This window comes from Onychostoma macrolepis, chromosome 09, assembly GCF_012432095.1.
Source record: "Onychostoma macrolepis isolate SWU-2019 chromosome 09, ASM1243209v1, whole genome shotgun sequence".
Lineage (NCBI taxonomy): Eukaryota > Metazoa > Chordata > Actinopteri > Cypriniformes > Cyprinidae > Onychostoma > Onychostoma macrolepis.
In genome coordinates this window covers 10,559,258-10,584,783 of record NC_081163.1, presented here as the reverse complement: position 1 = coordinate 10,584,783, position 25,526 = coordinate 10,559,258, and the positions used below count along the sequence as shown (strand labels likewise).

Genomic DNA, 25,526 nt, shown 5'->3' with positions numbered 1-25,526 from the left:
CAACTTATACATTGCATTAAGAATCTGAAGCTGAAGAATTTATTTTGCATTGTGAAGTTATTTTTTATGACAACAAATTATGTTAAATTACATTTTTCTCAAATATTCAATGTGGGGGGGGAAAAGTATAATTTTCTGTAAGATTTTTTAAATCAAAATCATCAAGATCAACCACTATCAAATACTACACAAAAATACTGTCTTGGTGTATTGTTAGTATGGTTTAAAAAGTAGGTTTTTATTTGAGCAAAATAGATTTGGACTTGTTTATATGTGTATATATACCTTTTATTTTAAGTTTCGGTGAAATATAACCAGGACATTCTTGACCGTTTTTGTGAGATTCATCTGAATATCAAAGATTTTAGTATTGCCATTTGTTGACATCAAGGCTTTTCAACAATACAGATGTGAAAATGTAGTAGGCTACAGAAACACCTGCTCGCACTCAAACATCATATTGCATAATCTAGTTAATAAAGCAACTCAGTCTTGATGTACATGTACACCGTATCAGTTTTACCAGCTGCGTTTGTTATTAAACGAGTGGTCCAGAAGAGTCCGTCAGAGCGTCGGTGCAGGATGAAGGAAGAGTGAGGGACACTCACAGGTCACCTGACGGCCGTCACGCGACCATAAAAGACAGCGGACACGTTGGGTTCAGAAAAGCCTTTGCGGCCCTCACGGTCCCCTCAACGGCGACCACGAGTTTGACCACTCATTTTTATTTTTTTTTGGATAAGAGCGTCACTGACTTGGAGAGTATGCTGTTTTGGCACAGCCATCCTGAAACCTATCAACAACACTCGCAAACTAATTATATAAGGTAAGTTCAGTCACGCGAGTTTAGTAGACTAGAGATTTTATTTATTTAACTTTTTAAAGTTGTAAAAATTATTTTAAATGAAATAATCATTAACAAACTTTAACAAATATTTAACTATCTTTAAAAATATATATTAGTATACTTAAAGTCTTTAACGAGGGAACTACTTGAGTACTGTAACGTTATATAGATAAAGAAAACGTATGACAGCTCAGGTGACTAACTTAGTAAGCAGCAAGTCAATAATCAGCTAGTAAAATTTGTTTTCTGAAGAGCCACATCAAGGTAAATCTCAATCATTCTCGAGTGCAAGTATAAAAATAGATGTTAATGTATCATTCTGGATTAATCTGTTCAACATGTGAGGTATTTGTTTGGCTACATCTGCCTTTTCGGGAACCTGTTGAAATATACAGTGGCACTTGGATATATACCAAAGCACGTTCTGAAAATATTATAATATTCTTGCATGATTGCGCGTAAAGTGTTCTCCGATGTACTTCAAAGAGTTCTATCCTACTTTTTGTGTTGTGTTTTTTGTTAGTGTGGCCACTTGGTATGGCGTTTGAGCTTCTGCTTCGCTTGTTTTCTCTCAGAGATGCTCTTGCTCCGTTTCTCAAGCATGAAGAGGAGCAGCAGTCCGCGGAGATCCGAGTGTCTCCTTTTCATTATGTGCTTTGTGCAGCCACATCTCCAGCTGTGAAACTCCAGGACGAAACACTCACATATCTCAATCAAGGTCATGTTAAATTACTTACCTTCTTGTGCTTGTTTAACTTAAGCCGACATTTAATGTTGCATTCAAAACACTAGGATTTATGTATTTTCATCTCATGGTAATATTTTTTTTGCCAGTTCATATCAGCCTGTACTTTTGTCATCATGGAGTAACCAAAAGTTATTGATGTCTGAAGTCCATGATTATTTCAAAACCAACAACACACTGCATAAAGAGTGAACCTAAGTTCTGTTTTGTTTGTTTGTTTTTACATTATTCTAAAATCATTTTTGCATTGGCAGTAAAATTGAACATTACAAACTGTACTGTCAATGTGTTGTTGTTTTTAATGATTCTCTGATTGCTTTTTCATTTTAATCTGTCTTGTTTTAATGCACTATAGGTCAGTCCTATGAAATCCGTATGCTTAACAGGAAACTAGTGGAGTATACAGATATAAGCAGTAAATATGTAAAGGTAGGTTAAAGGGATTTTGTGTTTTTACGTTATGTAACCTTTTTCAGTATGCATCACCTTTCTATAAACTAGTTACAGTACTGCTAAATCTTCCCCTCCACATTCATAGCCAAATTTAGTTTTTATTAATCACTTTAGTATTTTTTTTTTATGTTAAACTTAAACAATGGTTTATGGTTTTGAAAAATGTAAAATATTGTGGTATTTATACATTTATAATGATGTGAACTTTTGTAAAGATGATCAGATGTTCTTATATTGAAGTATAATATGCTCTTTGAAAGTTTTCAAAAAACGGATGGTAATTTTTTAAAGTTTTAGTTATGTTGCTGTCCAACAGGTGGCCTATTCAAGGCATGTGACACAAACTAAGACATTATTATTACAAATATAAAATATTATAAATGACAACATAGTTGCAAATACACCATAGTCAAAGGGACAAAACAATATGCAACATACCAAATAAAAAATGTAATGCAGTCAACACACGTGTATTTTGTAGCTTGTAGTAACCTAAATGTAAACATTTGTGGCAACATTAAAGTAAATATTAAAGCCTTAAATGTGAGCTTTATGAAATACTGAAGAAAATGCAAGAAAATAATACTTGGTTTTAATCATGGTGACATGTGTGATGCTTTCTTGACACTAAACTATCCTATGCTGTTTTCAGAGCATAGTGCGAGTAGTTTTTCACGACCGACGGCTGCAGTACACAGAGCATCAGCAGCTGGAGGGATGGAGGTGGAACCGACCAGGAGACAGAATCTTGGATATAGGTGGGGCCTGCTTTCCTAATAAAGCACATTACTAATCTAATGTTTTATCATATGATTTACTATGTTCAATGTGTTATGGTCAGATATCCCGTTGTCAGCAGGCATAATGGAGCCACGGGCCCACCCACTGCAGCTCAACACCATAGAGTTTCTCTGGGATCCTGACAAAAATGCCTCTGTGTTCATTCAGGTACATGTTTTCTCTCTCTCTGACCTCCCTATATGCTAGTTTTCTAAACTGAGTAACACCGGTGGTAAATTTTCTGTTCCTTTACATCCAGGTAAACTGCATTAGCACTGAGTTCACTCCTAGAAAACATGGAGGAGAGAAGGGCGTCCCCTTTCGCATTCAGATAGACACCTTCGCAGCTGGTGTGCACGGAGAATACACTGAACACATGCGCTCCGCCAGCTGTCAGGTCAAAGTCTTCAAGGTAGAGCATCTTATGGACTCTTAAAAGATAAGTAATACACAATGTGCTTTGTGGAGATGTTAGATTGTTAACCTCATGACCTCCATGCATTTTCTTTCTTCTGTGGAACGCAAAAGATGATATTTTCAAGAATGCTGGGACACTGGCCCCATTGACTTCCATTTTATGGACAACAAAAAACACTGACATTTCTCAAAATACCTTCTTTTATGTTCCACAGAAGAAAGAAGGTCTTACAGTTTTGTAACAAAATGAGGGTGAGTAAATGATTACAGAATTGTCATTTTTGGGCGAACTATCCCTTTAATGATTTTTTTCTCTCTCCTTAAGCCAAAAGGTGCAGATCGCAAACTCAAGACTGACAGAGAAAAGATTGAGAAAAAGAGTCCTCAGGATAGAGAAAAATATCAACCATCCTATAAAACGACAGTGCTGACTGAGGTGAGACATCGGTCTTGGTAGCATTTGAGCTTGTTTGTGTCATCAGATGTCATGATAACATTTCAGAGCTGTGTTGTTGCCTTCCATAAAACAGAAAAAGTGCTTCACAAAGTTGGCCATGATATTTGAGAACCAGTTCCATTTACTTTTTTGCAATTCCATTTCAATGTGTCAGGTCATATGGGCTAATTTTAAAACTTTTCCATTTTGGAGCTTGACAACATAAATCACCATTGTTGAAAAGAGCAGCTTTGACATTCTCCCTAATGTGTAATTTTGTATTTCAAGGAAGACCGAAAACAATACAGTATCAGCACAGTAAGTAAACGGTGACAGTTTTCACTTTTGGTTGAATTATCTGTCTGTATGTTAATGATTGCAATCTTTCAAGCTAGCGGTCTACATCAAACATCTATAACCACTGTATTTTCCATGTCTCCTGTGAGTGCGCCTCTTTACTTTGACTGGTCATAGTGAAATATTAAGCTCTCTCGCGCAAGCAAGATGTGACTGGAATTCACATGATTCAAAGGAATCATGGACCAAAGCAACCCATATTGAGAATAAGGTCAAAAGGTGGGTCCGAAACAGTCACCAAACATAGGTGAACTATTTTATTTTTCTTTCAGTGCTCCCCTTGGCCTGAAGCCCCATCTGTCAGCAGAACGAGCAACACTCCATCTCCTGGTTATCACAGTGCTCACACGTCCTACAGCTTCCCAGAGGAGTGAGTCCTTATTCAGTATGAAAACACATCTTGAACTCATAAACATGAACATAACTAGCAACTGCTTTCCTGTTTTATTGCATTTATAGAAACTGCTCTCCAGACCAGCAGGGGGAGCTACTTTTGCCCAGCTGCTCTGATGTAAGTATAGCGGGCAGGTTAAAAACATTAATGCCATGCTCTCTTATCTTTATAGGTTTGTGTTTGAGGACATGGATGATGCTATTCTTCTTCTTTTTGCCATGTAGCACCTGTTGCCATCGTTCTCCATGCAGGACACGCAGCAGTGGCTCCATCGTAATAGGTTCTCCTCTTTCTGCAGGCTCTTCTCTGGCTTCTCAGGTTAGCTGAAATATTCAATGAGAATTACAGCTACCGACTCTGTCACAAATTCTAGTGAACTGCCTACTAATGCACCATTTCTGTTTGTAAGAGTTAACATGTTGCTGAACACAAATGTTTGGTAAAAAACTTATTTTATCTATTCTTTAAAAAAAATTAATGAATTAAAATTATACACTGCCATTCACAAGTTTGGGTTCAGTAGTTATTTAAAAAAAATAATAATTAAAGAAATTAATAGTTTTGTTCAGCAAAAATGCATTAAACAGAATGAAAGTGACAGTCAAGACTGTAAAAACTAAAATATTTAGAAGCATAACAATTATAAGCGCAAATAATGTTTCTTGAGCACCCAAAAAAACAGTAATTTTAAATTGTAATAATATACTGTTTATATATATTGTTTTACTGTAATATACCGAATGTTTTTCGGTATGTTGATGTACTAAATGCTGCTTTGGTGAGCAGTAGAGATTTTTATTTTTTATTTTTAATTAAATTTACAAAGTAAGTGTTCCTGACCCCAAACTTTTGAATGGTAGTATATTTATAATCAACAATACTCTCACTTCATCCACAATAATATGCAACACACTACATTTTGAAACAAATTCACCATGTTCAAGTTTTTACTAGAAATTACACAATTTTAATTATTAGATGCTATTTGAACTGCTTTGTTAATGTCTCAGGTTCTGATCTGCTGAAAATGGGAAGAGAAGACTTTATTCAGATCTGTGGTCCTGCTGACGGCATCCGTCTTTTCAATGCAATCAAAGGACGGTGAGCTGTATATTTATTCAAACACTTGCGATTCATCCTAGCATGTGTCCAAACATGCACCCAACACTGCCTGTGTCAATGTTCCCCAGGTGTATACAACCTCGTCTCACTGTCTATGTATCCCAGCTACAGAACAGGAACCAACTGCACACCAAAGCAGTGGGTGATGATGGTAGGAGACATCACAGCATCCTTTATGATTTTTATGACATGCAAAACGTGCGTTATGTTTATTCTTAATTGTCTAATTGTTTTTGTCTAGTGTACCATGCTCTCTACCTAGAGGACCTAACTGTCCTTGAGCTCACTGAGAAGATAGCCAATCTATATAATGTTCCCTCACAGCAAATCCGTCGCATATACAGACAGGGGCCGACGGGGATCCACGTCTTGGTTTCAGATGAGGTAAGAGGGCAGAGAGTGCAGGGCATTCCAGAGATTACAGATCTTTTGGAAACTGTTGGTTATATAACCCTGTCCAAGGAGTAGTTTATCCAAAAGTTGGGTTTGGTAAGATTTTTTAGTTCTATTGAAAGAAGTCTCTAATGTTAAACAAGGTTGCATTTATTTGACACTGTAAAAAAAAACTAATATTGTGAATTTATTATGATGAAATAATATAACTATTTTCTATTTTATTATATATTTTTAAAGTGCAATTTAATCCTGCGATGGAAAATCTTAATTTTCAGCAGCCATTACTCCAGTCTTCAGCGTCACATGATCTTTCAGAAATCATTCTAATATGCTGATTTGCTGCTCAATAAATATTTTTATTATCAATGTTGAAAAAAACTGTTGAGCTGCTTAATATATTTGTGGAAACTGTGATATTTTTTTCAAGATTCTTTGACGAATAGAAAGTTGAAACATTATAAATAACTTTACTGTCACTTTTGACCAATTTAGTGCTTGATTGCTAAATAAAAATATTAATTTCTTTAAAAAAACATTAATACATTTCTGACCCCAAAGGTAGTGTACATTTTGTATATCAGGAATAAATTTAGTTTGTTTATTTTTTGACATTTATTTTTAGGATTAGTTTATGAGATGACATGCAGACAAAAATATATTTATTGTGGTGACGAATTAAGAGCTCGTTCCCTCATTTTATTAATTCGTTCCCTCGTTTTAGTTCAATTGTAGTCACAAATTAAGAATTTGTTCCCATGACTTGTATGTTTCCTCAATTAATTAATTAATTGTGGCCAGTAATTTGTTACCTTGCTTTGATTTAATTAAAACAAGGGAACAAATTAGTTCAACACTGCCACCATTTAATTAAAATGAAGGAACAATTTAAGTTTTGGGAACTAATTCTTAGTTTGTGGCCATGATATATGGCCCACGTCATGTGTAGGACTCGTTATAAAACACAAAAGGTATTTAATCGAATGTTGACACTGCTCTTTTCCATACACTCCAAAAATAGACAAAAAGCATTATAGGCTTGGTCTTTAGGAACACTCTTTTCCTTAAATTCATAACTGAAACCAGTTACTGATTGTTAAAATAGATTAGTGTGCCAGGAAATACAGTAACCCAAGCATACACTTTAAAATAATCAGTAAATTGTGTTACAATGCATTCAGGTCACTCTGCACGTATTTGGCTTTTTCAGATGGTGCAGAACTTTACAGAAGAGACCAGCTTCATTATCAGCACTATGAAAGGTAACTTCATGGACATGCTATTTAATTATCTTTACTATACCAATTGGGCCGCATGTTTTATCAAGCTGGAGTTATGTGGTGAAAATTGCCATTGCACAAAAAAAAAAAAAAAAGTGTGTTCTGAAGGCTAAATATTTGCAGACTTTACATTAAATGCAAACACTTTGATAAGCAGGAATTCTGTATAATACATAGAAATCATAGGTAGCATCTGGTTGCGTCACACTTTTGACCTTCACAACTCACTGAACAGGCAACTGTTAAAGAGTCCTTTAGAATGGAATGTCTTTATAAAAAAAAAAAAAAAAACAAGTTACTATTTAAAACATAAAGCAAAAATTATCACTTCATATATCACAGTCAAAGTATGTGTCTGATTCTCGTTTCTCGATGAGTGTTTAATATCGGCTATGTTTTTCCTGTGTGATGGCAGATGAAAGTAATGATGGCTACCATGTTGTACTGAAGTGACCGGAGACTACTGGAGCATTACAGGTGCCTTTAGCAAATTTTCACAATACTGGACTGTTTAAGTTAAATATCACCTGGTGGAATGTGAACCGAATGAATGTGGATAATTTTTGTATGATGTAGATGACTGTTCTGTATTTTAAAGTAAAACTTTTTCTTGTAACTAATTAAAATATTATTTTATATTTTATGTAAGTCATGTCCAGTTTATACATTTCTGTTTAAAATTATTTTTATTACAATTAAAGTGTTATTGTGGCATTCTACTTTTTAAACCATCATCAGACTTTCTTTTTCTTTTTTTTTTCTTTTCTTTTTTTATTATTAGATATGAAATGTGACCCTGGACGACAAAACCAGTCTTAAGTGTCAATTTTTTTTCGAAATTGAGATTTATACATCACCTACAGCTGAATAAATAAGATTTCCATTGATGTATGGTTTGTTAGGATCGGACAATATTTGGCCGAGATACAACTATTTGAAAATCTGGAATCTGAGGGTGCAAAAAAAATCAAAATATTGAGAAAAACACCTTTAAATTTGTCCAAATGAAGTTCTCAGCAATGCATATTACTAATCAAAAATTAAGTTTTGAACCATTTACGGTAATAAATTTACAAAATATCTTCATGGAACATGATCTTTACTTAATATCCTAATGATTTTTGGCATAAAAGAAAAATCTATAATTTTGACCCATACAATATATTTTTGGCTATTGCTACAAATATACCTCAGCGACTTAAGACTGGTTTTGTGGTCCAGGGTCACAAATATCAAAAACATGATTTAAGATGCAGACGGCCTTAACCAAAAAAAAAAGAAATCTTATATTTGTTTATATTTAATGTAATGATTTTTATGTGATATGTTTCTAAAAATAATAATAATTATATACTTGGCCATTTATAAAATAGATATTGGTGTTACCTAATATTAATGTCACTATTGTACACAAACATGGATTTTATAGCTCTCTAAATAATTGCTAGCAGAAAATAATCTCTCAATAATGTTGGAGTGAATTGGTTCTTTTGTTCATCACAGACTGAAGATATCAAAATAAAGTCATTGCTCAGGATCTTTTATTGCTTTGTTTTTTGTCACAATGCTTTTTAGATTCATATTTTTGTAACTCATTAATTATTATGTATCTTTCACAAAGCTTTTTGAACTGTATGATAGCACCTGTTTATTTGTAAGCCTCGTCTGATGAACCCTTCAGTTTGATAAGCTTTAAAAAATATTAAGTGTTAAAAATAAAAGTGTTATTTGCACCACACTAACAGAGGTGATGTGTGTATATTTTGTATATAAGGTGAGCATAGTCCTACAACAGTTTTACAAATCAGCTGTACTTTTTTGCTTGACCGACCACACAAATCTTTACCCTGGGATAATGTGTATCAGTAGGTTGTCTAGTTTTAGCTTGTGAAATGTGCTGGCTATGAAACAGAGTTTATTGACAAAAGAAATTGGTTTCTACCCAGATTCTCCTCCAATTCCTGTGTAGTCATGAGGTCAGTGTAGTTGAGTAAGGCTGATTTTGTGTATGTTACTCCATGATGTGGAAAGCTGCACACTTCAGTGATCAGCACTAAATCCACTGTTCTTTGCCATTTCAGTGTTCAGTTCCCAACCCCTGTAGTGGCACAGACAAATGTGCTTAGCAACACATGCATACCATAAAACGAGGTTATTTGAATCATTTTTAGTATAATAGTTTCCAGTGTGTTTCAGTGTAAGTAAACTCTTAAAACACTTCATATTTTTAGTAGTTTAATTTGTCTACTAACAATGTGCAACGGTGGACGTTTATGCACAACGGGAGAATTCTATCATTAGCATAATAGGCCATAATAGCATAAAGTTAAATTTCATAAAGGTAGGTGCGCACAATGAACAAACAAACGCTACGCTACGTTACAAACACGGACACACGTCAAAATCGATAGAATATGTCCTCCATTGCACCACTAGAGAGCGTCAATGCTTCAAGCAAAGTGTATTTTACAGTCAGTATGAATGCCAATGTTTGTAAAACATAGAAGTAATATTTAAGATTAATTTAATCTAACAGGACAGAAGCAACAACTTTTAAGCCACTACTACAGCATTTATCACCGTCTCACATGTTATTTATTTAACGTACGTCTTTTATATATTTACGTCTTTGTGTTATATTTTAGTATAGAAGTGGTATGAGTATGACCAATCAAGCTTTTCTAACCACACGTGCGAAAATGAGAAATTGAGCCAAATTCTAGTTTTCCGTTCGTTAAACTACACATAAAACGACGAGTAGTCTATTCCTTTCACGTTATTTTTTTTTTTCCAAATAGGAAATAAAATGGTCAAAACGTACACGGTGTCGCTGTTGACAACGACGGAACCCAAAGATGTAATGTGTTTTAAAGGGTCTTTATTTTTCAGTCAGGCGTAGTGTGAGGCAGGCCGCTGAGCTAAGGACCCCACGCAGCACGCGCACACACGTGTTTATCTACAGCCATGGCGGACATGCAGATGAAGATTCTCCGCAAGAAAATTCAGAAGAGAAGTGATAAAAATAAACAACGCAAATTGCTCAGAACTCAGAAGGAAGAAGATGAAAACGGTGAAGGTGATTTTTCTCTTTAATTGTAAAGATGAACGCGGTGTTTAATTAATTCAGACGTTATCTCGGATGTAGCATGTGATAATCACACTGCTCGGTGGATTCGTAAAGTTTGGTCTTATTTTAGTCAGTTGTATTTAAATTAGCAACACGACATATAAGTTTAATAAAATCGTAATTATAATGTTGTTTAGTATTTGTATTGAGGAACTTTAACATTATACACTAACCGACTCCTCATATTGAGTGTGCGTAACGTTACTCTTTTCTTTACATCGGAGTTGATGAAATGCATTATAACGTTATGTGTTTCTGATCTGGCAGAGGTAAAGGTTGTGCTGGACGAATCTGATTCTGCTCCAAGCGTCAGTGAAGAGCAGCAGCAGCAAAGTATCTCCACTGAGAAGAGCGAAACCTCACAGAAAATCAAGAAGAAGAAAAAGAAAAGAAAATTGGATGGTGCAGGGGACGCAACATTTAGTGAGTATTTAATATTGCTGTGATGATTAGTGGTTAGTCACTATGGGACTGTCAGTGGGCAATATTTGTGTCTAGAGAGGTGGCTGCTAAATATGCAGTTTAATTAAAGCATTTGAGATGTATGTATATTCTCTGTAGTAATGGATCTGGTCCTGTAGGTGTGAAAAAGGTCAAAAAGCAGGATGATGTTAAAGAGACAACAGAAGCATCAGATGGAGAAGATGAGAAACAGGAGGAGGAATGTGGAAAGCCTGAAAAGGTGCCAGAGAATGGAAATGATGACACAGAGGGTTCAGCTGAGGAGGATGATAGTGATGAAGATGGACCAGAGCTTCCTACTGGTCTCACAGGTAAACATGACATAACCTGTAACCTGTTAAACACAGTCTAGTTATCCACTCTTTTCAGTGGGAAAAATTAGATGTCCAATCAATTTGGCTATTTTTAGGGGAAAAAAACATTTTCTTTTTTTACTGGGCATATTATTGAATGATAAAATATAAGATGCATGATTTATTTTAATTGTTTTTACTCCTTTTATTAAGTTAATTGATAAAGAACACCTGTATTTGTTGCTTTATTTGAAATACAAAACCTTTTGAAACAGTTTTCTTTCTAAAATATAAGCCTATTTATTTCTTGGACAAAAATAATTTTAAAAGTACCATTTATTTTTTTTTTCATTTTTTTTTTTTTTTTTAATAACATTTGAAATGTCATTCTTTCTAAGAACAGTTTGTTAGAAGCTTATTGTGGTTTTTCTCATAGATATGAAAAGGTAACTTATGATTTGATTTCCTCACTGGTGACTTTCTCAGGTGCGTTTGAGGACAAGTCATTTGCATCGTTGGCGGAAGTGGTCAGTGAGAATACACTGAAGGGAGTGAAGGAAATGGGGTTTGAAACCATGACTGAGATCCAGCACAAGACCATACGACCTCTGCTGGAAGGAAGGTGAGTTTGTTGTGCATCAGACTTTGAGGGGTTTCAGTGGTACAGTAATCATATTTGTTGTATAAATGTTTGAGATATGTGCTCATTCTTGTCCAACAGAGACGTGTTGGCTGCAGCTAAAACAGGAAGCGGTAAAACTCTGGCTTTCTTGATTCCCTCCATTGAGCTTATCTACAAACTCAAATTTATGCCCAGAAATGGTGAGTGTACATATTGTTATAGTCATAGCAGAGATGTAAGTGTGACCTTAGAGGTGTGACATGGCTATGGTGTGTATCAGGGACTGGAGTGGTCATATTGTCTCCCACTCGTGAGTTGGCCATGCAGACGTATGGTGTTCTAAAAGAGCTGATAAGTCATCATGTGCACACATACGGCCTCATCATGGGCGGCAGCAACCGTTCCGCTGAAGCCCAGAAACTCGCCAATGGAGTCAATATCCTGGTTGCTACACCTGGCAGACTTCTCGATCACCTGCAGGTAAGGCCTTTTACAATCAACAGCTTTGCCACACGGGTCTGTGGAGTGTACTTGACCTCTTTTTCTTTCCACAGAACACCCCCGGGTTCATGTTTAAGAACCTTCAGTGTCTGATCATTGACGAGGCTGATAGGATTCTAGAGGTTGGCTTTGAGGAAGAACTGAAGCAGATCATCAAAATACTGCCTAGTAAGAACAACTAACCTGGTCACTCTGACATCACTTCCTGTAACCAGGGTTCTTGCACATCCTTAAATATTTCTCTTTCTTTCCAGAAAAAAGACAGACCATGTTATTTTCCGCAACACAGACACGTAAGGTGGAGGATCTTGCACGAATCTCCCTCAAGAAGGAGCCGCTGTATGTGGGGGTGGACGACAACAAAGACACGGCCACCGTGGAAGGACTAGAACAAGTAAATGCTCGCCTGTCTCACTCCTTTATCAGTACCAGTTGATCATGTGTTGTGGGTGTGATATAATATTTGAGTTTGTTTTTAGGGATATGTTGTATGTCCTTCGGAGAAACGTTTCCTACTGCTCTTCACGTTTCTGAAGAAGAACCGCAAGAAGAAGCTGATGGTGTTCTTCTCGTCTTGCATGTCTGTGAAGTACCACTATGAGCTGCTCAATTACATCGATCTGCCCGTCATGGCCATTCACGTGAGTCACGGAGCCATACGCACACAAAGCGAGATGGGAAGTGCCGCTGAAGCAGTGTGATGAATGCTTTTGTTTTCACGGTCTTTCAGGGGAAGCAGAAACAGACGAAGAGAACCACAACGTTTTTCCAGTTCTGCAACGCAGACTCTGGCATTCTCCTCTGTACGGATGTGGCTGCCAGAGGTCTAGATATCCCAGAGGTGGACTGGATAGTTCAGTATGACCCACCCGATGATCCAAAGGTACAGCAGTAATGCCCCCTAGTCCAGCTTTGCTGATAGATATATGTGCTTGTATTTGGATTTTTATGTGACTTTTCTGTTGATATTTAGGAGTACATCCACCGTGTGGGACGAACAGCTCGTGGTATTAATGGTAGAGGACATGCCCTCCTGATCCTAAGACCAGAGGAGCTCGGCTTTTTACGATTTCTCAAACAGGCCAAAGTATGAAGTCCCTATAGTTATGGTTTTATATTGGCTTTCAATATGTGTCGGCTTTGTGTGATCATGACAGGATTTTAAATACTCAGTATAACTTTACACGTTAACTAAACTTATTTATAAAATTAATAAATACTATGGACATATCAAAATTTAAGAATTAAATCTAATTCAAAATATTAACAAAGTATAATAGTATATCAGTGATTACTAAAATATGATGGATCTTGAAGAAATGCATTTCTTATTGTTTCTCTCTTGTGTTCCTCTAAAGGTCCCTCTGAGTGAGTTTGAGTTCTCCTGGGCTAAAATCTCTGATATTCAATCTCAGGTGAGACTTCATATTCAGTCAAATTGAACTAAATCTCTTACTCATTTTAAATATAACCCCTTTGAATCCTAATTAACCTGTTTAAAATCGGTATTTGCTTTGGTGTTTTGCAGTTGGAGAAGCTGATCGAGAAGAACTACTACCTTCACAAATCAGCTCAGGAGGCCTACAAATCCTACGTCAGGGCTTACGACTCGCATTCCCTCAAACAAATCTATAATGTAGAGACGCTCGACCTCCCGAAAGTGGCAATGTCCTTTGGGTTTAAAGTGCCGCCTTTTGTGGACCTCAGTATCCTTTCAGCGCTGTATTACAGTGAATATTCTTGCATGTGGAACTTGTTACATAATAGCTTGAGTTTTTGATGTTTAATCATGGTTGTACATGCATTAACGTTTGAGGATGGTAATATGCTCACCACGGCTGCATTTATTTGACCTAAAATACAGTAAAAATTGTGAAAAATTACAATTGAAATTAACAAATTTAAAATGGAGTTTTCAGCAGCATTACTCCAGTCTTCAGTGTCACATGATCCTTCAGAAATCATTCTAATATGCTGATTTGGTGCTCAAGAATTTTTTTTTTATAATTGATGAAAAGTTATGCTGGTTAATATTTTTTTGGAAACATTTGAATGGTACTGTAGATCTATTAGCAGTACCAAGGCTTTTATATTATTTATAGTATTCATAAGTTGAGTCTACGGGTGGTGTTTGTTCCTTAACTGTTTGCTCTCTCAGACGTTCACAGCAGTAAAGGGGTGAAGATGCAGAAGCGAGGTGGCGGCGGAGGCTTTGGCTACCAGAAATCTAAGAACGTCCACAAGGCCAAGATCTTCAAACATGTCAACAAAAGGAAAGGAGATGGTAGACAGTTCTCACGCTGAGAATATGATCAATCGTCCTTGTGATGCACCTCTATATGGAGTAACTGTCAGACTACACAATTGTCATTTTGTTAATTTGTTCTCAATCGTTTGAGAAGAGCTCTGATCAGTCTGCATTCCATGCCTGTACAGAAATCTGTTTTCAGAAGCCGTTATATGATGCTGAATTTCTATTGTTATTGGCCCAACTTATTAAATATAGAAACTTGTATTGTGAATACTTCTTCACGCTGTCTGCTCTCTCTACATAAGATTGAACCTACAACCTTAGGGGCAACCTGGGTTTGATAGATCAGCCTTTTGATTTTCATCAAATGGCTCATACAGAAGACATTTTCCATGTTGTTTCACAGAATAGAAAATTCTGAGAAAGATTTAATCATTTATTTATGCACCAATGTAACAAACAACAATGCTTGCTTTTTTATTTAAACATTTTAAAACCTGTAGAATGCCACACAAATATTTTTGTTTGTGAGATGCAAAAGGAATTAACATACCAGTTAACAACCAATGAACTATATCATAAGCGTTTTATCCTTATTAAAAAAATTGTTTTTAAGAAAACATACTGGTCAAATAAAAAGCAGCACATTAATATCATAATAGTCATGAGGTTGGTTCATTTTATATTTAGTATTTTGTTAAATATGTTGTAAATATCCTATATATTGTACAGTCCTAGAGGCCATAAGGCTTGCCATCTTTAAAATGTGCACAAGAATTGCACATTTCAGTTGTAATGTTATTTACAGGTCAAGGCAATCTGTGAACTGAAGAGTTGATAAGATGCCAGGTTGTTTTTACCATTAGTGCATCATATGCGACTCCTCGCTAGTCTGAAACCACTTCAGTAAATAAATCTGTCCGATCGGCAGGTAGTTAATTTCTCCTTTAATGTGTTTTGGTCTTATGGCAGCAGATTTTTATGATCGTGATACAAAAACAAAGGTGATTAGTAATGTGTGTTATATACATTATGGGTTTAAATAAGGCGACAGCAAGGCACAAAACATTTCCAGTTTAACAGTACATAAGTTACATGCGTCATCTCTGAACCTAGAAAAATCTAGGCTAACACAAACATACTGAACAAAGTGTCTCAGTCTTAAAGCAGATGTGATTTCAGCACGAAGCTGTAATGCAATGAAATACCAACATCAGGGAATGTGATAAGAGTTTTGAAGTGCTATTTGGGAGTTGTGGATTAAAAGGGAGGGGGGTGCAAATCCAACTGTTATGACGCTCCCTTTGCCCTCAGTTTAGATAACAGCATCTCATTCTTGCGGCACTCCTGCAACAGACAAAACCGTTTGTTTGATTCCTCAATCCAGAATATAAATTATCAATAGATAAATGTCTATACACCCTATGTAAAGAAGTAGGGAAGAAATGAATATAAACTATAAACTCGTGTGAGTATTTACCTCTTTAAAGTCCTTGACAGTTTTAAAGTACAGCCTCTGTTTATCCAGCAGCTCCAAATACTCGTCATTCAGCTGATCTCTGCGCATCTTATTCTCCTGTCTTTTCTTCTCCATCTTTAAGTGCAAAAAAAAAACACATTAGAAAACACACTAATGCAATTCATGTTCCTGTCTGATGGGGTAAAACCACAAATACTGAGAGTGGAATTAAACAATTCATATGCAGAATAGAAATAATCAATATTATAAGATTTCATCTGTTATATGATATAGTAGTCTGGTTTTGTACCTTTATGCGACTCTGTTTGATTCCTTCCACAATTTGCTCCATTTGTCTGAGAAACTGTTCTTTACTTCCTGACGAAGCCATGGCTCTAAAAACACACAAACACACTTTACATTCAACTCTGCCTTCAGGATAGACATTACAAAAATCAATCATCTGAGACTGTCTGAGGATCTTCCTGCAATATTAGGAAATTTCCACATGGATCCTGGAGTTTTATTTGAAACTCACTGTTGGAAATGATCATGTATGGAGTTCAGCAGATTGACCTGTGAAAGAAAAGACAGTTTCAATTTTACTGCACACCCTTTTAAACACTACACTCTTGACTAGAGTTTGATTCTCTTCATGAATACAAAAAAATTAATTCCTAATAGCACATAAAGCTGATACCTCTTTCTCCAGGTAAACCTTCTTGTCATCCAGGGTGTTATAGAGTGTGAAGAACTGTTTTGTCTCTTTGTGTGTTGCAGAAACTGAAAAACAAATGAACAATTAAAGAGTGCTTCAAAAAGCCACAGCTTTGATTTCAGCTCATTCAGTTGGATCTATTTTATAACCAACATCTTAAAGCTATAGAGTAACAGAAGCAGTGAGAGTTTTTTTCTTTTGTATTGCGACCTGCATCTGAGTAATCAGATTATTTAGAAAGAAAATAATGTAATGAAGGGTCTTTGTTCAATATAGTTGATACTATAGGTTGTTGATTGGATGGAGGTAGATCTGACTGTGAGCGTGAGGTCAATTGTACAAAAGCAGTTTTTCCCTCTTCCGTTTTTAAAGAAATCTCCGTCCACATGAAAATGCAAAAGCATGCCAAACCAACAGGCAGCAATATAATCTCAACCATAAAGCCATGTTGGCCAATCAGAAGCCTGAAAAAGTTTCCAGTAGGAGGAGATAACGGTGCATGCTCCGATGTCACAAGCCTGCTGGCTGTCTACACAAAAACACTGAAACTGGAGTTTTAAAATCTTCACCCTGGCAGGAGTTTTCAAAAATGTTCGGTTTCAGTGACCTGGTGTTGCATTTGCGTGTGGACTAACGCATTCAAAATACCCGCATTCGTGTGGACAGGGCCTAAAAGACTGGAGAAGTCTTGTTTCACTGTTGTTTTATAATTAAAAATATGGGGTCGAAAAGTGTAAAACATTAAACGTCTTTAAAAAATTGACTTTAAACACACACGCACCTTGGCTGTACAGCTCAATGAAGCGTTTCTGATACTGGGTCAGCTCGGCTCTGCTGGGAACCTCATCAATCTTTCTCTGCAGGATGGCAATCTCGCGGTTCCTCCGAGCCTGTGGGGGGCAGTAGAGTAAAACAGTGAGAGTGAAGAATCTCTTTAGTAATCTGCTGATTAAAACCATCAGTTCAATTTCTTGACCTACCATTAGCAGACGGATCTTCTGCAGCTTTTCTCTGTCTGCAGTGTACTGCTCATCAATCAACATATTCATCTCCTACAAACACACATGCAGAGGGTAAGTCTGAGAATCAACAAGAATGACAGATCAGCTCTGTTCCAAAATTGTGGCACATTCCCATTAGGAGGATTGTTCGGAAATGTGCATTGGAAATATGGCAACTGAGAAAGGTAAGAGAAAGATTGTATCCAAGATAATGGACAAAGTGACAGAGTGAAGGAAAAAGCTATATCTAATTCATCTTTTTGGGTTTTTGTCCAATAGTTGTTTATGATATGTACTATTATGCTTATTATGCCATTAGCATAGCAGCATCCTAACACCAAAAAGGGTTGCTGCCTATGAAAAGCTTTCCAGATCAGTCACTTAAGAGGTTCCATTTCAGTTAGGATGACTATGTAGGCACCTTCTTCTCGTCTCCTTCTTCTCCATACTCCAGCTTCAACTCTTCAATATTCTGCTGCAGACGGGTCATTTCCTCCTATACACACATTACTGTTAATGATACGTTCATATCTTCAACTGACAAGCCAAAGTATTGCAACAATGGGGTTGTCATGAAAACATACGCGACAGTGTGAGCGGAACGTTTGCTCTTGATGTTTGAGGTTTTCATTCATGGCCACCAAAGCACGAAGCTTCTCCAGTAACCTGAACGATAAAAACAAACAATACTTCAATACAACACATGGATACTGATCCTTCCTAAGAATTGTCATGCTGTTTGGCTTTAGTTTTTCTCATCCGATTTCTATACACTTTGGTGTTGGCGTGATGCCAAGCTGATGGCACAACATTATTAGAGCAATAAACATAACATACACAAGAAGAAAATAATCTATTTCGAAGTAGACTGAACTATGTAACCCACATTTACTGTTGTTGTTCAGCTGACTTTGCAGATAAATGGAGATGGTCCTCACTGCAGAACACAAGATCCAGGGGGTGTGGTTGGATCTAGATCCAACTCCTCCCACCTTACATTTATCTAAACCTACCCGTCGCCTTCGATTATGCAAAAAGTGTAGCATGTGCAAATTCTAAGTATTCATAAAACAGTAAGCAAAAGTACCCTGCTACTTCTGGCGAGTTTAATATCCCATGAGGCCATGGGAGTGAAGTTGTGAACAGCAGTGAAGAGATGCAACTGATGCCATTAAGTCACATGACAAAGCCAACATGGCAAATGTTGTATGTTCAAACTACATTAATATTCACAGGACATTTATAGTACTTACATTCATACTAAATATATACTTTAAATACAAACAGGAAGTACTTATTCAACAGAGGAATCTACTTAGAGAGCAAGCGATTTCAGATACAGCCTGAATTCAGATCGTTTCAGGTGTTCTGTTTGCTTACCCAGAATCTGCCTGGGATTCCACGTCCTCCAGTGAGTTCAGCTCTCTCTCCAGCTTTTCAGTTTGTGCTGAGGCCTAAACAAACACAAACATTAATGGTCCAAGTCAACCAGTTATCTGTCAGTATATGTCTGTGCCTAATTGTCTCACCTCGGCTAGTTTGATTTTAGCATCCTCACATGCCGCTCTAGCCTCCTGTTGTTTGGATTGCAGCTGAATAAATCAAGAAACAATGAGGATATAAACAGTGACTGTGGTATCAGTATTCTCAAAGCTGTAATGTGAGGTGTGTGTACGAATGTGTATTACCTCTTCAAACTCTTTTGTTTTTTGAGTGATTTGTTTGTTGAGTGATGCCAACTGACGTCTGTGTTGCTGCGCAGGTCCGAATCTTTCCGGCCGATCCTCCACAGAGCGCTCCGCCTTCGCAATCACACATAAATGTAGCAGGTTGGAACACAGTATACAAAAATTTTTGTTTTACTGCAAATTCCAAAATTGTATTCCAGTCTCAAGTCATTGTTCTTGGTAAAAAATAAAGGGACTGTTTCCTAGAGGTTCAGTGGAGTTTTCACCGTTCACCTTCTCAGCATATTCAGTGGCAATTTGCTTGATCTCCTCAGACTGCAGTCCAACAATCTGCCCCACTGTGCTGGCTGACAACTTCCCCTAAAACACACACACACACACACACACACACACAGAAATAGCGTAAAATAATGAGACTGCTAATGTTTTTTTTTCTTTTTCTTAAAGGCTGCCTTGATAAGAAGGAGTGGACATACAAGAAAATAATTATCCTTTAAACAAAAGTTAAAAATGGTTATTACTTATTCAACTGCATGTCGTTCTGACCATATACAGTACTTTAATTTAAATTTTTGTGGAAATTATTCCTTTTAAGGGACAGCCTACCCAAAAATGAAATTTTTGTGATTGTTTACTCATCCTTGTGTCATTCTATCAATTTCTTTTCTTTTCTGCACAATTTGCGAAACACAAAAAAGTTTTTGGACAACGTTGGGAACCAAACAACACTGAGTAACTCTTAATTTTATTATATAGACAAAAATACTTACAAAAAAAAAAAAGAAAGTCATAAAAGTCTGGAACGACATAGGGTAAGAATTTGAACTTTTAGGTGAACTATCCCTTTAAACTCTTTTGCGTTTTAAATGTTTAGAAATGTACCTCCTCAGTTGCCATGGCAGCCATTCCAGTCATCAAGGCTTTGATTCGGAGCTGTAAAAAAGGCATCCAGATTGGTTAATGGAACATTAACTTTGGTCAGATAAAGAGTGGGTGATTTAAGAACAAGTGAGAGTTTTTATAGGCCAAGTATAGTTTCATATAATCCTAACTGACCTCCTCTGCTGCCTGCAGGTCCTCTTCTTCAGACACCTGGGCCATTCCTGGAGGCACACCCTGCGTGCCCTGAGCCAACACCTGCTTCTGCTCCACTGTCTGTTAGAAACATCATCACATGATCAAACTAACAACCAATCAAAAGCAACAAAGGTCAGTGCCAAGCCCTACTGTCCATCTGTGATCTATTATACCCAGATGGACACCACAGGGGTGGATCTAGGGTCAGTGCACACAAAAAGTCAACACATTTTTTTGCTGATTTGTACAGAGTTGCCTGTAGAACTGAAAGCTGCAACATTTTGATTCAAACGTGTTTCTTATTGCAAGACTACTTTTGAAGTACAGAGCAGAATTATGATTTAGTTTAATGACAAAATTTACCAGAAGCTGCCACACCTCTTGGATCAATTTATTACCAACATATTCCCATTACTTTTCCACTTTTTTAAGATTACTAGATACATTTTTTTTTAATAAAGATTGCACGCACAAAGAACAACTTCTAGCAAACTGCAAAGCTTGAACTAGAAAAAAAATATCCACTATATAAAATTCCATTACTTTTTCAGATTTATCCAATTTATCCATGGACATCCATGGAGTCAGTTGCTTAACTGTAATCTTCTCTGACTGGACTTTTTATGTGATGATTTGGTCATCTGATACTCACAGTGCCTGCTTTAGACTGTTTGCTGAATCCATAGCGCCTAGGAAAAACAGAAAAGAAGGAATTTGAAATGCTTCATGTTCACATTACAGACAACATGCGGCTCATTGCAAGAGTCAGTTTCAAAACACATCACACTACAGGCACAACGCACCACATGACAGGAAATTACACATGAACAATGCAGTACATTTAGATGCAATGTGTGAAAAACAACACTAGAGCAGATGCAAAAGTAAAGACATTAATGCAGTTGATGCAAAGCCAATCTGACCGATAGTCAATCTGCGTCACTCCCATTCCCAGAAACTGAGCTTCAGTCATACTCACTGCATGTATTGTGATATAAGAAGGCATGGACTAATGAGTTAAATAAAAGAGACAGACAGAAAGAAAAAGAGAAGCGAATGAAGAACAAGAATTAATAGATGCCTTTAATGGAGATTTTGTTTGACCCTGATATGCTGATACATGTGTCAGGAAACAGACCAGTGAAGATGAAGGAAACAAAAGAGAGGGTGAATGAAAGAGAATCTGGATAAAAACTGGTCCCCCCCCAAATTGGTACTAAATATACTATTTTCTAAACAAAAACACTACAATTGCCATACCATATTTTAATGTTTTTAATCAAAGTGCCATTTCTTGAAACTCTGAATGTGTATCTGCTACATGTTGTCATACACTACCATTCAAAAGTTTGGGGTCACTAAGATTTTTTTAAAGAAATTAATAATTTGATTTATCAAGGATACATTAAATTGATCAACAGTGACAGTAAAGACGTTTATAATGTGACAAACAATTTCAGCACAGTAATAAATCATGTTTTCCAATATATTAAAACAGAAAACTGTTATTTTGAATGGTTTGTACTGTATTTTTGATCAAATAATTGCATCTTTGGTGAGCGTAAGAGACTTCTTTCAGAACATTAAAGTGCCCCTATTATGGGTTATGAAAGGCTCATATTTTGGTTTTGGGAGTCCCCAACAACAGGCTGACATGCATGCAAGGTCAAAAAACACTTTCATTTTCTTATAATATGCATTTATTTTTACCTTACTTGCTCAACGACTCCCAAACGAATCGCTCAACGATTCATTTTTGCAAACCCCTCCTTTGCGTGACGCTAATCTGCTGTGATTGGTCCGATTGCTCTCATTTTCATTTTATCACGCCTGATAAAGCAGCGTTTGTGAGCACAGTGCTGCTTTGTGTACAGCGTTACCGGGGACACCGCTGCTCCAAAAGCGGCATCTAGTGGCAAAGAATGAATTTGCATTTTCATTCAGACCAACCGAAAAGACCAACAAGTGGGCGGGCAATATGCTAATGTTTCATGTTGATGTCAACATGAAACGGCTTGAGATTCGTTTTAAAAACAACTCGTTTCAATGATTCAGAGTCAACTCTTTCTTGTGAGAGACAATAACTTTATACATGGTGCACTTTCAGATTTAAAACTTTGCAGGTTGTTTTCATTCACTTAGAGCTGTGTTACACACTGTATGAAAGGTCATTTTCAAAAATCCATAACAGGGGCACTTTAAAAAAATCCTACTGACCCCAAACATTTGAACGGTAGTGTATAAACAACTCCTCAGGTAACTACTCTCTTTTAAAAGCCTGAAGTACACAACACAGTAACAATTCTTGGTTCACTTCCAGTTGGACATGATGAGAGTACAAAATTCCCGGGTCCTGTAAAGGAAGAGAGAGAGTACCTGCCAAACTCCAGCAAGGTAGAATGAACCCGAGACTCTTCATCCAGCAGCTCCCCAGCATCCACCTGCCGCTTATAACGCCTCTGAGGAGCATAAACCTCCTACACCCAAACACAATTTACAACATATTCAACATCTCACAATTTTCTATTATTAAATACAAGGAAGAGGAACTAATGGCACATAAGTACTGTAGCTGTTTCTCATGGGGGGCAATATTAAATTCAGCAGAGCGGCTAAATTTAAACCCAGTCAGCCAAGCATCATAATTCAAAGCTTATGATGTGTTGTTGATGTATAAAAGCTTAACAGATACTTACACACACATTCACCACAGTACTGATGGCTCTCTCCTTCCTTAATTCAAACTCCTCATCCTAAAACAAAGATTACAGATTGTAAAATATTTGACACTTTACAGTGTTAATGCTTTGTAATTGTATTTCAGTGTTGGTCTGTTGTCTCACCTCAGGAAATGCATGTGTTTTCTGGAATTGAGAAATGGAATATGACCTAACATAATCTCCCATCTCCTCCCGGGTTTCAATCGCCTTCTTTACCAGCCACTATAGATGCCGCAAAAGATGCATTGTAAGTATTCTCACACTTTTTTTGTCACTATTAAAAAAAACTAATTATACTGGAATTTTGGGGGTCTAATTGATGCATTAATCATTTATAATGTTACAAAAGAAGTTTGTTTCAATACGTTTCAACTTTCTATTCTATCCTTGAAGAGCAAAAGAAACTTCTTTCAGAAACATAAAATCATACTGATCCCAAGCTTATTATAATGTAGGTCTTCAGCTCTTTCAGATGCGAAAGATATGAAGGTGTACATACCTGTACAACAGGGAAGATGTGGATGAAATCCAACCCTTGGATCTGATGAGGCTCTAATCGGTGAGGACATTTCATTTTGGGCAGAACTGACACAATCTTCTCCGTCAGAGCACTTGGAAATGGAAAAGATACAGACAATCACATTAACCAGAATTCAGTTCAGTCTGAACAGAAAGGTTTCTGTCAGTTTTCATTCTTCATATGTTTATTCTACACACTCACATTTTTTGACCAATGGTGGAATTTTCTTGGAAAAGCAGATCAACGTCTATGTCAAAGTTGCATGTAGTTATACACCAGGTCATTCCTCCAACCACCTAAAGTACAAGCAGAGAATGTTCATAATTAAACTAATTTGATTGGTACAGGTGGGTAAAGTCCGCCATACCTTGTCAAAGGGTGACAGTCCTTTAATGCGTGCTCTGAAATAACCAGCAGCGAGCAGCAACTCCAAAATCTCAGCAAGCTTGACACTCTGCTCCTCATCCTCACGTGTCTCCACCTGTCAATCACAGCACATACACCAGTCAATATATACAGTCTCATCCAATTAAAACACACTTATTTAAATAAAAATGAACTCAGGCAGTATATCCAAACAATTCCAAAAATGCATCTACAAATTGTATTTGCAGATGCCTCATATATTATATCACACCTGTTATTTATTTTCTTAATGCACAATAATTGATATTACTGTACATTGTGTTCCATTCTCCTGAAAAGTTATATTAAACAGCAGGACTTCCTCACCCAGTAAGACATAATTATTTACATATTAGGCTAAATGTATTGATTTAGCAAACGCGTTTATCGTCATTTATATAAGCGTGAGTTACTTTATGTCTCTTTACAAGAAGAACACAACATGTATGCGCTTCTATTTAACCGATACGTTAAAGTGATTGGTTGAATGCATAACATTAAAAGCAATAAAAGCTGACTGCAAACGCAAATATGCGCATATGAGGGTTTAAGTGTTTTGTTTTCAGTATTACCTTGATGAGATTGCCCTCCTGATCATATTGGGCTCCGATTTTCGAGCCTGTTCTCACTCTCTGGAACACAGAGGTGGCCGCCATGATGATCACGATGTGTCACGTGAGATGAATAACGTGACGCAAACATTGTCACAGTCAGAACAGTTTGCTATTGAAGAGTATGAGTGCAAAACATAGAGAACATTTCTCATTTGCTCAGCTATCAAACATCACTGAGACATTACCGGTTTGAACATTTGTTTAAATAAAGCAAATTAAATAAGTGAAGACGTGAGTGTTTTGGTCTTTTATCAGTTCCTGATGTTTGTTATTATGGCTGGAGCTCAGAGATGTGACACTGCTTAAATGACAGTGGTAAGATAAAGAGGCTGTTCTGTGATTAAATTAATTTGTTTTAAATTATTATCTTTCAGTATGTTTTCTGTACATTAAATATTTTACTTCTTGAGTGCAGGATACACATGTAGGCATAGTCTAGATTTTTGGTGAATGGACTATAGCTTCTATGGACCACAATGAATTGTATTCTTGTTACAGAGGACGTGACAGTGACCTTAGTTGACTTCGTTGACCTGAAGAGTTCATTCAGGCCTCAAAGGACCGAAACCCATGAGGACGCTTTCTGTGCACACTCTTGAATCCATTCTGCAAATAATTTAAGCTATTTATAAAGCACCCAAACAGTGATTAACATTACCCACGTGTAATATTACGTAATGACTAAATGACAGATTACATTTAGTGGAGCACCTACAATGCATCAAATCAACTAATCACTAAATCTGCATTTAGGTTTTGCTTTATGTATCTCCTGCACATATGTGCAATATTGCTTACATGCATTTGAAAAATTCTTGAAGTTCAGGTGGAAATTTAAGAAATA

The 25,526-nt window shown here is 36.6% G+C and overlaps 3 protein-coding genes across 4 annotated transcripts; 2 read left to right on the top strand and 1 right to left on the bottom strand.

The window, feature by feature from the left end:
- The first annotated feature begins 511 nt into the window (after positions 1 to 511).
- Positions 512 to 8,761, top strand: tfcp2l1 (transcription factor CP2-like 1). The gene is made up of 15 exons (XM_058787467.1): positions 512 to 826; positions 1,423 to 1,565; positions 1,948 to 2,021; positions 2,698 to 2,803; positions 2,887 to 2,993; positions 3,085 to 3,237; positions 3,568 to 3,678; positions 4,308 to 4,405; positions 4,495 to 4,546; positions 4,654 to 4,747; positions 5,440 to 5,530; positions 5,620 to 5,702; positions 5,793 to 5,935; positions 7,155 to 7,206; positions 7,640 to 8,761. Exons 1-15 carry the CDS (start codon positions 765 to 767, stop codon positions 7,675 to 7,677), a joined length of 1,407 nt encoding a protein of 468 aa, XP_058643450.1. The 5' UTR covers positions 512 to 764; the 3' UTR covers positions 7,678 to 8,761.
- Positions 7,177 to 14,742, top strand: ddx18 (DEAD (Asp-Glu-Ala-Asp) box polypeptide 18). Of its 2 annotated transcripts, none has more exons than XM_058787465.1 (16): positions 7,177 to 7,206; positions 7,640 to 7,701; positions 10,114 to 10,294; positions 10,619 to 10,774; positions 10,933 to 11,124; positions 11,593 to 11,728; positions 11,828 to 11,928; positions 12,009 to 12,208; positions 12,283 to 12,397; positions 12,484 to 12,623; positions 12,709 to 12,870; positions 12,960 to 13,112; positions 13,203 to 13,316; positions 13,588 to 13,644; positions 13,758 to 13,935; positions 14,388 to 14,742. In XM_058787465.1, exons 3-16 carry the CDS (start codon positions 10,189 to 10,191, stop codon positions 14,531 to 14,533), a joined length of 1,956 nt encoding a protein of 651 aa, XP_058643448.1. In that variant the 5' UTR covers positions 7,177 to 7,206; positions 7,640 to 7,701; positions 10,114 to 10,188; the 3' UTR covers positions 14,534 to 14,742. The 2 variants fall into 2 exon arrangements, with proteins under 2 accessions (XP_058643448.1, XP_058643447.1); XM_058787464.1 differs by having other exon boundaries at positions 7,179 to 7,206; positions 10,114 to 10,300.
- A 161-nt stretch (positions 14,743 to 14,903) lies between these two features.
- Positions 14,904 to 24,772, bottom strand: ccdc93 (coiled-coil domain containing 93). The gene is made up of 23 exons (XM_058787466.1): positions 24,641 to 24,772; positions 24,031 to 24,144; positions 23,865 to 23,959; positions 23,643 to 23,754; positions 23,267 to 23,365; positions 23,120 to 23,176; positions 22,800 to 22,900; positions 21,076 to 21,112; positions 20,403 to 20,501; positions 20,229 to 20,279; positions 19,620 to 19,706; positions 19,347 to 19,460; positions 19,188 to 19,250; positions 19,039 to 19,112; positions 18,243 to 18,324; positions 18,080 to 18,154; positions 17,638 to 17,709; positions 17,439 to 17,547; positions 16,640 to 16,722; positions 16,478 to 16,515; positions 16,250 to 16,334; positions 15,961 to 16,074; positions 14,904 to 15,827 (listed from the first exon to the last, which is right to left on the bottom strand). Exons 1-23 carry the CDS (start codon positions 24,722 to 24,724, stop codon positions 15,771 to 15,773), a joined length of 1,902 nt encoding a protein of 633 aa, XP_058643449.1. The 5' UTR covers positions 24,725 to 24,772; the 3' UTR covers positions 14,904 to 15,770.
- Positions 24,773 to 25,526: the final 754 nt, after the last annotated feature.